Source organism: Emys orbicularis, chromosome 21 (genome assembly GCF_028017835.1).
Source record: "Emys orbicularis isolate rEmyOrb1 chromosome 21, rEmyOrb1.hap1, whole genome shotgun sequence".
NCBI classification, from domain to species: Eukaryota; Metazoa; Chordata; order Testudines; family Emydidae; genus Emys; species Emys orbicularis.
This window is the reverse complement of record NC_088703.1, coordinates 7113933-7126683: the sequence shown is the minus strand read 5'-3', so window position 1 is coordinate 7126683 and position 12751 is coordinate 7113933. Positions and strand designations below refer to the sequence as shown.

The 12751-nt window shown below is 47.9% G+C and overlaps 1 protein-coding gene across 1 annotated transcript in view; it reads right to left on the bottom strand.

Annotated features, from left to right (window-relative positions):
* CLPTM1 (CLPTM1 regulator of GABA type A receptor forward trafficking) overlaps positions 1-10087 on the bottom strand; it is a 49195-nt gene extending 39108 nt beyond the window's left edge. The window contains exons 1-3 of the mRNA XM_065420682.1: positions 10009-10087; positions 8923-9038; positions 37-160 (exon numbers count right to left, since the gene is read on the bottom strand). Coding sequence (XP_065276754.1) covers positions 37-160; positions 8923-9038; positions 10009-10059 — 291 coding nt within the window. The 5' untranslated portion in view covers positions 10060-10087. The remainder of the gene's footprint in view (positions 1-36; positions 161-8922; positions 9039-10008) is intronic.
* Between the last annotated feature and the right edge of the window lie 2664 nt (positions 10088-12751).

Below are 12751 nucleotides of genomic sequence, written 5' to 3'. Positions count from 1 at the left end.
TGGGTCAGCTAACAGGCCTGCTCCTTTCACCATTACCATTAAAGTGTCTTTAGGGAAAAGGTTGCGGCTCGGAACGCGGGGTGCTCCGCCAGCGCTAATCTGATCCTGTGGTGCCGGCCCACGACGGAACCAACTGCTGATGGCCCAGATGATAAAGATCCTATGGAAGAAAGAGGGGGAGTGAATTAACACTGACATTTTACCCAATCCTTTCTGCCACAGCCAAGTGCCCCCCTTAATCACATAACAGAAGCCCCGTACCCCAAGCCTTCAACTGAAGTGATGGCAGATCTGTTAGGACGACTGTGCTCCCTGGCCAGCCAGCTCTGTAAGGAAGAAGCTTTCACTGGTTTCTCTCAGTCACATCGCTTTCTCAGACTTGCAGCCTGTGGTCATGAGGCCCAGCCAGGGCAAACTGGTTCTGTGCCAGTTCACGGTTACAGACTCCTGGCTGAGCAACACTATGAAAAACTGACTAGGTCTGTGCTGGAAATTAAAACCAAGTACGCTCAGTACGTGCCATTGATCCAAAGAGCTGAGAGAACACCCAGTGAGATGAACGGGCCATTTCACACCTTTGCAAGCCTCATATGGGTGTGCAGAACATGGACCCCTATGTTAGGCTCCAATATGGGGTCCCAAGTGTCTCCTCCCACTTGCTGTCTCTAGCTGGTAGATGTACTCGTCATAGCCCCTCTACCACACCACTTTCCCTCCTTCCTCTGGCCCTTCTAGATCTACCATGGAGAGGCTGGGTAGTGTTGGTAGCTGAGAAGCAGCAAGGTGTGCCCAGCAGGAGGCTCCCATATGCCCCACCCTCGCAGATGCCCCATAGTCATAACCTCTTCACTGTCACCATCACTTCAAGGTAAGACCAAAGGAAATTCACTGTAAAACAACTTAAAAGCAGTACAACAGTTGCCTCGTGCCCTACAAGACTCTGAACGAGGGGCTACATTTGTAGCTCCTGGTTTTCAGAAGTTTTAAGTTTAGCTTTTCTCCACATTCTGGAAGGGTACAAGGCAGCATTCACCAGGCAACCTGAGCTCTGTGTTAACAAACCTCTTCGGCCGTCCAAATAGTCCATGAAAAAGCCACATACGTGAGAGGTGCCCAAAGAATTCTCACACCGTTCGACAGGGCAAGGCGATAGAGTAAGTGAGAATTTACTGGGATACACAGACCACAGAAGTTGGCAGTGAAGTCAGCTTTTAGTTAAGTACCCCAAACCTAAATGCACCTATGGAAGGCTGTGCTGACGCTTGAAAATAAACTATAGCAATACCAGAGACTGAGAGAAGCCCTAATCACACAGCAAAATCTGCAGTACTGGATCCCCACATAGTAGATTCCCAGATTCCAAGGCCAGAGGAGACCACAGTGATCAACTAGTCTGACCTCCTGTATAGCATAAGCCAGAGAATTGCCTCCAGATAATTCCTTTTGAACTACAGTCTATCAAACAAACACTACTCAGCCCTTTGAGCTAAGAGCGGGCATGCCCAGGGCTGGCGCAACCCATTAGGCGACCTAGGTGGTCGCCATGGGCACTGCAATTTGGGGGGCGGCAACCGCGGCAGGACCTTCCACCGCCTCGGGGGGGGAGGGGCGGCATTTCGGGGCAGGACCTTCTGCCGCCTAGGGCGGCGGAAAAGCTGACGGCGCTCCTGGGCATGCCAAGTAGATATTACAATGGATTTTGTACATTTAACACTGAAACAGCTAACTATGTGTTGCACATTTCCAAGTGGAAAGTCCTTACTGCCAGCCCTTCTGCAAGCTAATTTGCCTTAATAAGTTGAAAAGTTCAAAGTTACAATCCTTTCAAGGTTCAGTACCGCAGAGGTATGCCAGTTACAATACTAAGTGCCATAGCCAATAGTTACACCGAAGACTACACAGGCAGGAATATTCTAGAGCAGTTAGCCACAAAAAACTTGTTAAAAATGTGTTAAGGACACAGAACCAAGAGCGGCAGGACGTTTCAGGCACTGAAGATGCGTGCTGAAATCTGTGTCCTGCAAGTCTCGCATCTACACGGAGTGCCACATTCCAAGCTCAACTTCTTTATCTGACCAGCCCAAGTCAGCCCCCTCCGAGTCACTGGGCTGAATTCCCACATCTGCTCTGTTGAATATAAGCTTTCACCCTTGCCCCTCTAAGCCTCTGCTCTACTCTCACCTCACCTGCTGTCCCCACCCTCACTGCAACAGCGCAAGCCCCAGAGTACACCTATACCCTGATTAAAAAAAACCCCACATCACCAAGTCTCAGAGCTCAGGTCAGTGGGCTCAGGCTCATGGTCTCAGGCTGTGGGACTAAAAATAGTGTAGATACACAGGCTGGAGCCTGGGCTCTGAGACCCTCTCCCCTTTTGGAGTTTTATAGCCCTGCAGCTCAAGCCCCTGAGTCTAAGTCAGCTGATGTGCCAGTGGCGGATGTGCCATGGGTCTTTTATTGCAGTGCAGACATACCCTCAGAGCCCTTACTGTTCCACATGCCAGCCTGGCCCATGCATGGAACAACCCTCCAGCTCTACTACCCCTGCGACTAGATAGGTTTGTTCGAACCCCGGGATTTTTCAGGAAAGCAAAGGGGCCGAAGATTTAGTTCTCTCTCCTGGCTCAGTGAATCTTTTCCCTGGCCCACGGGCAGGAAGCTGAGCTGTGATCACTCCCGAGAAGAGTCTGCCAAAGCGGACGAGAGTCAGAGCACCCCATGAAAGAGGAAGAACATGATCCTGGCGGTGTCAGGGCAAAAAATAAATTCCTCCTTTTTGAGAAAGTGGCATGGGGAGATGGCTTATTTTGACGAGGCTGGGTGCTTTGTAGAGGGAAGGCCGGGGCATGAAGGGCCTATGAGACTAAAAAAGGATGAGGGTGGGGCAGATGGGGGAGAGCTCCTTAGAAAGTGGTGGGCAATGGAAGCCACAGGGGAGTTTGGATTCTGCCGCCTCTGGTGGAGATCCTTAGTCTGCTGTCCACTATAGCCATGTCAGTCACCTTAAGGTGGCTGAGAGGGGAGCACAACGCTGCCATGTGCTGGATATACAGAGACTTGAGGGCAGGGTGGAGAGCAAGTGAAGTCCTCAAGCCTGTGGGTTGTAGCAGGACAAGTCAAAGCACAAAGGGAATGCGTACAAGATGAAAAACAACAGCTGTGTCCACTCCTCATCCTGCTGATCAGAATTGTCTCTCTGGTCCCTCATGCTTCCCCATCGGTTTCTGGAATCCACCATGTTGTATCATGTCTGTCTTTGATTGTAACCTCTTTGGGGGCAGGAAGATTGGTCCCTTCTGGCCTTGGAATCGATTATTGTGATCATCCAGTCTGATCTTCTGTATTCCACAGGCCAGAGAACTGCCCCAAAACCATTGCTAGAACAGAGCTTTTAGAAAAACATCCTGATTTTAAAATGGTCAGTGATGGAGATCCCCAACCCTTGGTAAATTGTTCCAATGGCTAATTACTCTCACTGGCCCAATCTGAATGTGTCTAGCTTCAACGTCCGGTTATTGAATCACATTAGACCTTTCGCCGATAAACTGAAGAGCCCATTATTAAATATTTGTTCCCCATGTAGGTATTTATAGACTAATCAAATTGCCCCTTAAGTCTCTCTTTATTAAGCTAAATAGATTCAGCTCGAGTCTCATTACAAGACATGTATTCTAATCCTTGAATAATTCTTATGGCTCTTCTCTGACCCCTCTCTGATTTATCAACAGCCTTCTTGAATTATAGACAACAGAATTGGACACAGGATTCCAGCAGCAGTCACACCAGTGTCAAATACAGACATAAAAATCTCTACCCTGCTTGAGATTCCCATTTATGCATCCCAGGATTGCATTAGCTCTCCTGGACACAGTATCATACTAGGAGCTTACGGCAGCTGATTCTCCACAATCCCCAAACCTTTTTCAGAGTCAGCGCTTCCCAGGATAGAGTCCCCCATCCTGTAAGTATGGCCTAAGACTCAGCAAGTCTAAGGGGAAAACCAATTGAAGACAGTTGGCAGTTTTTCAAAGAGACATTATTAAGGGCACAAGAGCAAACTATCCCACTGTGTAGGAAAGATAGGAAGTATGGCAAGAGACCACTCTGGCTTAACCAGGAGATCTTCAATGATCTAATACTCAAAAAAGAGTCCTACAAACAGTGGAAATTCGGTCAAATTATAAAGGACGAATATAAACAAACACCACAAAATTAGAAAAGCCAAGGCACAAAACGAGATCAAACTAGCTAGGGACATAAAAGGAAACAAAAAAAAACTTTCTACAAATACATTAGAAGTAAGAGGAAGACCAAGGACACAGTAGGCCCGTTACTCAATGAGGGGGGAAGACAACAACAGAAAATGTGGAAATGGTAGAGGTGCTTAATGACTTCTTTGTTTCGGTGTTCACCAAGAAGGTTGGTGGTGACTGGACGTCTAACATAGTGAATGATCCTACCTCATTTTCACTGGCAGAGTCTAAAATAGGAAAAGAACAAGTCAAAAATTACTTAGACAAGTTAGGAGTTTTCAAATCACCAGGCCCCGATAAAATGCATCCTAGAATACTCAAGGAGCTGACTGAGGAGATATCTGAGCCATTAGCAACCATCTTTGAAAAGTCACGGAAGAAGGGAGACATTCCAGAAGACCTGAAAAGGGCAAATATAATGCCCATCTATAAAAAGGGAAAGAAGGACAACCTGGGGAATTACAGACCAGTCAGCCTAACTTCTGTACCCGGAAAGATAATGGAGCAAATAATTAAGCAATCAATTTGCCAACACCTAGAAGATAATAAGGTGATATGTAACAGTCAGCATGGATTTGTCAAGAACAAATCATGCCAAACCAACCTGATATCTTTCTTTGACAGGGAAACAAGCCTTGTGGATGGGGGGGAAGTGACAGATGTGGTATATCTTGACTTTAGTAAGGCTTTTGATACTGTCTCGCATGACCTTCTAGTAAATTAGGGAAATACAACCTAGATGGAGCTACTATAAGGTGGGTGCATTACCGGTTGGAAAATCGTTCCCAGAGAGTAATCATCAGTGGTTCACAGTCATGCTGGAAGGGCATAATGAGTGGGGACCCGCAGGGATCACTTCTGGGTCCAGTTCTGTTCAGTATCTTCATCAATGATTTAGATAATGGCATAGAGAGTACACTTATAAAGTTTGCGGACGATACCAAGCTGGGAGGGGTTGCAAGTGCTTTGGAGGATAGGATTAAAATTCAAAATGATCTGGACAAACTGGAGAAAGGGTCTGAAGTAAATAGGATGAAATTCAATAAGGACAAATGCAAAGTACTTCATTTAGGAAGGAACAATCAGTTGCACACATACAAAATGGGAAATTACTGTCTAGGAAGGAGTACTGTGGAAAGGGATCTGGGGGTCATAGTGGATCACAAGCTAAATATGAGTCAACAGTGTAATGCATTGTAAGCAAGACACGAGAAGTAATTCTTCCGCTCTACTCCGCACTGATTAGGCCTCAACTGGAGTATTATGTCCAGTTCTGGGGGAGACATTTCAGGAAAGATGTGGACAAATTGGAGAAAGTCCAGAGAAGAGCAACAAAAATTATTAAAGGGCTAGAAAACATGACCTATGAGGGAAGATTGAAAAAATTGGGTTTGTTTAGTCTAGAGAAGAGAAGACAGAGGGGACATAACAGTTTTCAAGTACATAAAAGATTGTTACAAGGAGGAGGGAGAAAAATTCTTCTTCTTAACCGCTGAGGATAGGACAAGAAGCAATGGGCTTAAATTGCAGCAAGGGCGGTTTAGGTTGGACGTTAGGAAAAACTTCCTGACTGTCAGGGTGGTTAAGCACTGTAATAATTTGCCTCAGGAGGTTGTGGAATCTCCATCATTGGGGATTTTTAAGAGCAGGTTGGACAAACACCTGTTAGGGATGCTCTAGATAATACTTAGTCCTGCCTTGAGTGCAGGGGACAGGACTAGATGACCTCTCGAGGTCCCTTCCAGTTCTATGATTCTATGACTTGTAGGCTCTAAAGGTTTGCATTGTTTTGTTTTTGAGTGCAGTTATGTAACAACAACAAAAATCTACCTTTTAAAGTTGCAGTTTCACAATAAAAAGATTGCATTATGGTACTTGTATGAGGTGAATTGAAAAATACTATTTAATTTGTTTATCATTCTTACAGTGCAAATATTGGTAATAAAAACAATAAAAAGTGAGCACTGTACACTTTGCATTCTGTTATAATTTAAATCAATATATTTGAAAATGTAGAAAAACATCCAAAAATAGTTAATACATTTCAACTGGTATTCTATTAACAGTGCGATTAAAACTGTGATTAATCGCAATTAATTTTTTGAGTTAATCGCGTCAATTAACTGCAATTAATCGACAGCCCTATTTTTAATCTCGCCTCATACAGAAGCTGTTACATGCCCCTAATCATTTTTGTTGCCATTCTCTATCTTTTCCAATTCTAATATCTCTTTTTAGTGATGGGGAGACCAGATCGGCAAACAGTATTCAAAACATGGGCATACCATGGATTAATATAGAGGCATTATAATATTTTGTTTTATTTTCTGTCCCTTTACTAATAGTTCCTAACATGGTTAGCCACAATATCTCCAAGATCTTTCTTGAATGGTAACAGCTAATTTAGATCCCATCATTTTGCATGTATAGTTGGGATTATATTTTCCAATGTGCATTACTTTGCACTTAACACTGAATTTTACCTGCCATTTTGTTGCCTGGTCATTCAGTTTAGTGAGAACCCTTTGTAACTCTTCGCAGTCTGCTTTGAACTGACGTATTTTGAGTAATTTTGTATCATCTGCAAATTTTACCACCTCACTGTTTACCCCTTTTTCCAGATCATTTATGAATATGTTGAGCAGCACTGGTCGCTGTACAGACCCTGCAGGACATTGCTATTTACCGCTCTCCATTCTCAAAACTGACCATTTATTCCTACCCTTTATTTCCTATCTTTTAACCAGTTACTGATCCATTGGAGGACCTTCCCTCTTATCCCATGACTACTTACTTTGCCTAAGAGCCTTTGGTGAGGTCTCTTGTCAAAGGCTTTCTGGAAGTCTAAATACACTGTATCCACTGGATCCCCCTTGTCAACATGTTTGTTGATCTCCCTCAAAGAATTCCAATAGATTAGTGAGGCATGATTTCCATTTATAAAAGCCATGTTGACTTTTCCCCCAACAAAGCATGTTCACCTATATGTCTGATAATTCTGGTTGAAACTATAGTGAAGAACAATCTGCCTGGTACAGAAGTTAGGTTTTACTGGCTGTAATTACCAGGATCGCCTCTCCAGCTTGGAGTTTAATTTAAGAAGACTGTTAGCCTGGGAACCTGTCTTAAATAGAGGCCTGTTCCAGTCTTGAATGAATGAAGTTAACTTAGAAGCATGGCAGGGGCCTACACCAGCCTGGAAAGCTTGTCTAGTCTGTAAAAGACTTGTTCTAACTTTGGGGGCTGGGAGCTAAACAGCATCAAGCTGTATGGGAATCTTTAACCTAAGTTACTTCAGTTCCTATGGGACTTTTATTTTATTTTTTCCCTGTATTTCCAATGCTCCTGACTCTCCACATCTTTCCTCTTCACAATATTAGAGCCCACGACTCTCAATTCACACATATAAAACTGCTCTCATCATCACCACCACCACCAGTGGTAGAAATCTCATCTGAAGCTGATCATGTATGTCCATTTAAAAAAAAAAAATTCACAGTGGCCGTGCAAATGTTAAAGAAATTTTTTTGACTCTACCACATCTGCAAAACCTCCAGCAGCAATTTCTTTCAGGTTAACAATTAACCTGATTAATCCACATTCTTTCCACACACTGGTTGCTGAGAAGCCTTCCTGTTCCCAAGAAAACTGAGCAGATTTAGCTAGATCTGTCTGTAGCCATAGAAGCAGGACAATCTCTGAAGGAAACCGACACTTGGCTCTCTCCAGTCACATTTTGACCAGCGATGTTCACTCAGATTCTGGATGTCCTGGGAGGACACTCTACTCAATCCATACTTTATCTTCTCCTTCAGTGCTGCTGAAGGCTAGTTGAGAACATTAACATCTACTTAGAGAAGAACACGATGCTCACTGCTCTAGTGGAAGCATCTCTTTGGACTCTGCTCAAAAGCTCTCACTGGATGCTGATAGTCTCTCCAGTGATGAACTAATACCTACATTTCCATTTTTGGTTATGGCAATGGAAAAGCTGTGATGAGACATTCTGAAGTATCTCGATGCCTCGCACTTCCCACTGACAACCAGGGCTGTGACCTGGGTATGTCACAGAGACTAGGCTGACTATCTCCTTTCAGTAATGGATACAGATGAGGTGCCTGTGCCAATACTAGATCATGAGGCATTAGTCTCTCAACTGCAGTGCATGCTAGAGTGAAAAAGCTGAGTTCAGGTGGCTTTGTTCTTCTCCCTCCCACCTGGAGGAGTCCCAGAGGTTAGTGTTAGGCAATGCTCAATAGGTGACCCAAGAGATCTCAGATGTGGGGGACCGCAGCATTCTGTGTGATATGAGACTGGTGGCAGAGCTGATGGGTGAAGCGCTGAACTGTGGGTGAAGTGCTGTCAGTATGCAGATGACCTCAACTTTATCTCCGCCCGGAACATGTCTTGCTCTTGCAGCGGTGGCTGGGCTGTGGGGTTTCTCAAGAGACCAGAGGAGTGGGAGTTTTTAGAGGTCAATGTTTCCTTGCTGAACGGCACTTTTTAATATAGGGTGGGATCTGTTGATGTTTTGTTATTAAATGTATTTGTAATAACGGTCAGAGCACCTACAGCCGGGGGCAAGGGACTCAGAGGCCAAACTGAAATGAACATCAGGTTTTTAATACGTGATGAGAAGAGGGCAGCTGGGGAATCAGCCAGGGCTCACCTGAACAACACTCCTTTGATGACCTGCCAGGCATTGGGAGCTTGCTGCTGCGGCTGGTTCTGCTGCTGCGTCTCTGCAGTCGGGGCCCCCGCCACAGTTCCATTACTTGTTACCTGCTTTGGAGGGAGGAGCAGAGACGGGCTGGTACGCAGCGCACAGGGCAGCAGGTTACCTTGTAGTGCTGGTGGGAAGTGGCCACATGTTGGGCAGTGCCAGGTGGTTCCCCCAGCTGGCTACGCAGGACAAGTCCCTATCCAGGGCCGCTGGGGGAGCCCAGAGCCCCAGTCTGGAAACAACACGGGGGCTCCCATGGATCCCAGGACTGAAGGACCCAGGCCATAACAGAAGGGATGGGGCAGTCCAGGGAGACGAACCCAGGCGGGAGAGGAGGCTGGAAGCTGAGTCGGGGCAGCCTGGCGAGGAAGGGGACTGAGGGGCTTAGGAAGCGGAGCATGGGGGGGAAAGGGAGGAGGCGGGGAGTTGAGCTGGGACCGGCCTAGGAAGGAGTGAGGATAAGGGGGGCCCGGCTGAGCAGAGCCAAGCGGCTCGGGAAGCCGAACCCGGCCAGGGGAGCTGAGGCGGCCGGGCCTGGCGGGGGAAGGGGCGGAATGGCCCGGGGAGAGCAGAGTCCCGGGGGCAGAGGTGGGAGCTGAGGCGGCCGGGCCCGGCGGGGGAAGGGGCGGAATGGCCCGGGAAGGGGGCCGGGCCCGGGGAGAGCAGAGTCCAGGGGGCAGAGGCGGGATGAGGCGGCCGGGCCCGGCGGGGGAAGGGGCGGAATGGCCCGGGGAGCGGAGCCGGGCCCGGGGAGAGCAGAGTCCCGGGGGCAGAGGCGGGAGCTGAGGCGGCCGGGCCCGGCGGGGGAAGGGGCGGAAGGGCCCGGGGAGCGGAGCCGGGCGCGGGGAGAGCAGAGTCCCGGGGGCAGAGGCGGGAGCTGAGGCGGCCGGGCCCGGCGGGGGACGGGCCCGGGGAGCGGAGCCGAGCCGAGCCGAACCCGTGGCGAGCAGTTGAGGGGCCGGGGAACCGACACCGGCCCAGGAAGGGGAGGGGAGGCGCGAGGGTCCCGGCGACACGCCACAGCGCCGCTACCTGCTCCGGGCTGGAACCAGGAAGCGCCGCCTCCGTCTCCGGCGCCGCCATCTTGCTGCGCCGATACCTGCGTTGCTCTCGCGAGAAGCTGCTCCCGGCCCCGCCCCTTTTGCAGATCCCATGATGATCTGGTCATGTGACTGTCGCTGGCGGCAGGTGCCACGCCCACTTCCTGCCGCGGGTCTGAGCTGGGGCCGTGACGTAGGGTGGGGGGGAGGAGCCGAGCTGGGGGGAGTGCTGCTGAGCCAGAGGGGCAGCTGAAGGGGGGGTATAGTGGATCCTCGAGGGAGAGTTGAGCCGGGGGGGAGCTGAGCCAGGGGGAGTAGTGGGGCTGGAGGAAGTTGAGCCAGGGGGAGTAGTGGTGGGAGCTGAGGCAAATGGGGAGTAGTGGGGCTGGAGGGAGCTGAGCTGGGGGGAGTAGTGGGGTGGGGGAACTGAGCCGGGGGGAGTAGTGGGGCTGGAGGGAGCTAAGCCAGGGGGAGTAGTGGTGGGAGCTGGGGCTGAGGGGGAGCTAAACTGGGGGGAGTAGTGGGGTGGGGGGAGCTGAGCCGGGGAGAGTAGTGGTGGGAGCTGGGGCTGAGGGGGAGCTGAGCTGGGGGAGTCTAGTTAGTGGGGGAGCTGAGTCGGGGGGAGTAGTGGTGGGAGCTGAGCCAGGGGGAGTAGTGGTGAGAGCTGGGGCTGAGGGGGAGCTAAACTGGGAGGAGTAGTGGGGTGGGGGGAGCTGAGCCGGGGGGAGTAGTTGTGGGAGCTGGGGCTGAGGGGGAGCTGAGCTGGGGGAGTCTAGTTAGTGGGGGAGCTGAGTCAGGGGGAATAGTGGTGGGAGCTGAGTTGGGGGGAGTAGTGGTGGGAGCTGAGCCAGGGGGGAGTAGTGGTGAGAGCTGGGGCTGAGGGGGAGCTGAGCTGGGGGAAGTAGTGGGGTGGGGGGTGCTGAGCCGGGGGAGTAGTGGTGGGAGCTGGGGCTGATGGGGAGCTGAGCTGGGGGAGCGTAGTTAGTGGGGGAGCTGAGCCAGAGGAGGCATAATGGGGCAGGAGGGGTTGGGGAGCTGAACTAGTGGAGGGGGTGGTGAGGTGGGGGAGGAGATAGTTTTAATCTCTTATTTTATGTGTCATTAAATGTGTCTCTGCTGCTACAGCTAAAACCTGCAGTGTGGGGCCCCTAATGCTGGATGCTCAATCCAGAGCATACTGTTCACAGTCTCTGCACCTTGGGTCCCCATCCCCACACTGTGGATATAGCACTTCCCTATCTCAATGCGGTTGTGAGGCTCCATGCAGAGGTGCTCATATTACAGTGCTGTGGGTCAGATAAGGACCTTAGGTAAACAGGTTACATTGTTTTAAATCAAAGCCATTTAAATCACTGATTGTAACCATGATTTACATCAGCAAGCAAGAAATCTTGATTTGAATAATCAATTTTAATCTTATTTTGCATTTGTACTGTTCAGTTCTTTTCCTACGGATAGGTTGAATCTCATAGGCTGCTAACCATTAAAACATGTTGATTTGCAACTAAGTATAGTTTTTACACTAAAATTGGTATTACTTGTTGCTAGCCAGGGAGATGTACTATATTACTCATAGACTTTAAGATACACATTTGTGCAATTAGATAGCTTAACATATATTTATTCAATTTCTTAATTTTTACATTTTTGTTTTGTGAGAAAATGGTGAATGACACATTTTACTAGATTAGTTTTTTATTTGTGATATGTTTCCAGCTGCATGTGGATGGAAATTAGAATTAAATTAAAAAATCATAAAACAGCATTTTAAAAAGTTTAAGAATATAAGAACGGCAATACTGTTTCAGACCAAAGGTCCATCTAGCTCAGTAGCCTGTCTTCTGACAGTGGCCAATGCCAGGTGCCCCAGAGGGAATGAACAGAACAAGTAATCATCAAGTGATCCATCCCCTATCACCCATTCCCAGCTTCTGGCAAACAGAGGCTAGGGACACCATCCCTGTCCATCCTGGCTAATAGCCATTGATGGACCTATCCTCCATGAATTTATCTAGTTCTTTTTTGAACCCTGTTATAGTCTTGGCCTTCACAACATCTTCTGGCAAGGAGTTCCATAGGTTGACTGTGCATTTTGTGAAAAAATACTTGTTTTAAACCTGCTGCCTATTAATTTCATTTAGTGACCCCTAGTTCTTGTGTTATGAGAAGGAGTAAATAACACTTCCTTATTTACTTTTTCCATACCAATCATGATTTTATAGACCGCTATTATATCCCCCTGTCATAAACATACAGCTAAGGGTAGCATAAAATCCCTCTTTACCCTGTAAAGGGTTAATTCCTCTTTTACCTGTAAAGGGTTAAGAAGCTCAGATAACCTGGGGGCACCTGACCAAAAGGACCAATAAGGGGAGAAGATACTTTCAGATCTGTGGGGGAAGGTTTTTTGTTTGTCTCTCTCAGAGCCAGCCAGGAAACAGGGCAGGGGAAAATACATCTCCCTAGCTATATCTGAACTAAGCAAAGAGGGAGGTTTATTCCTGTTTTTGTAACTTTAAAGTTTTGCCTAGAGGGGAAATTCTCTGTGGTTTTGAGTCTTTTGTTATTCTGTAAAGTACTTACCATCCTGATTTTACAGAGGTGATTTTTTTTACCTTTTCTTTACTTAATTTTTTTTTTTAAGAACCCGATTGATTTTTCATTGTTCTTAAGATCCAAGGGTTTGGGTCTGCGTTCACCTGTACCAATTGGTGAGGATATTATTCTCAAGCCTC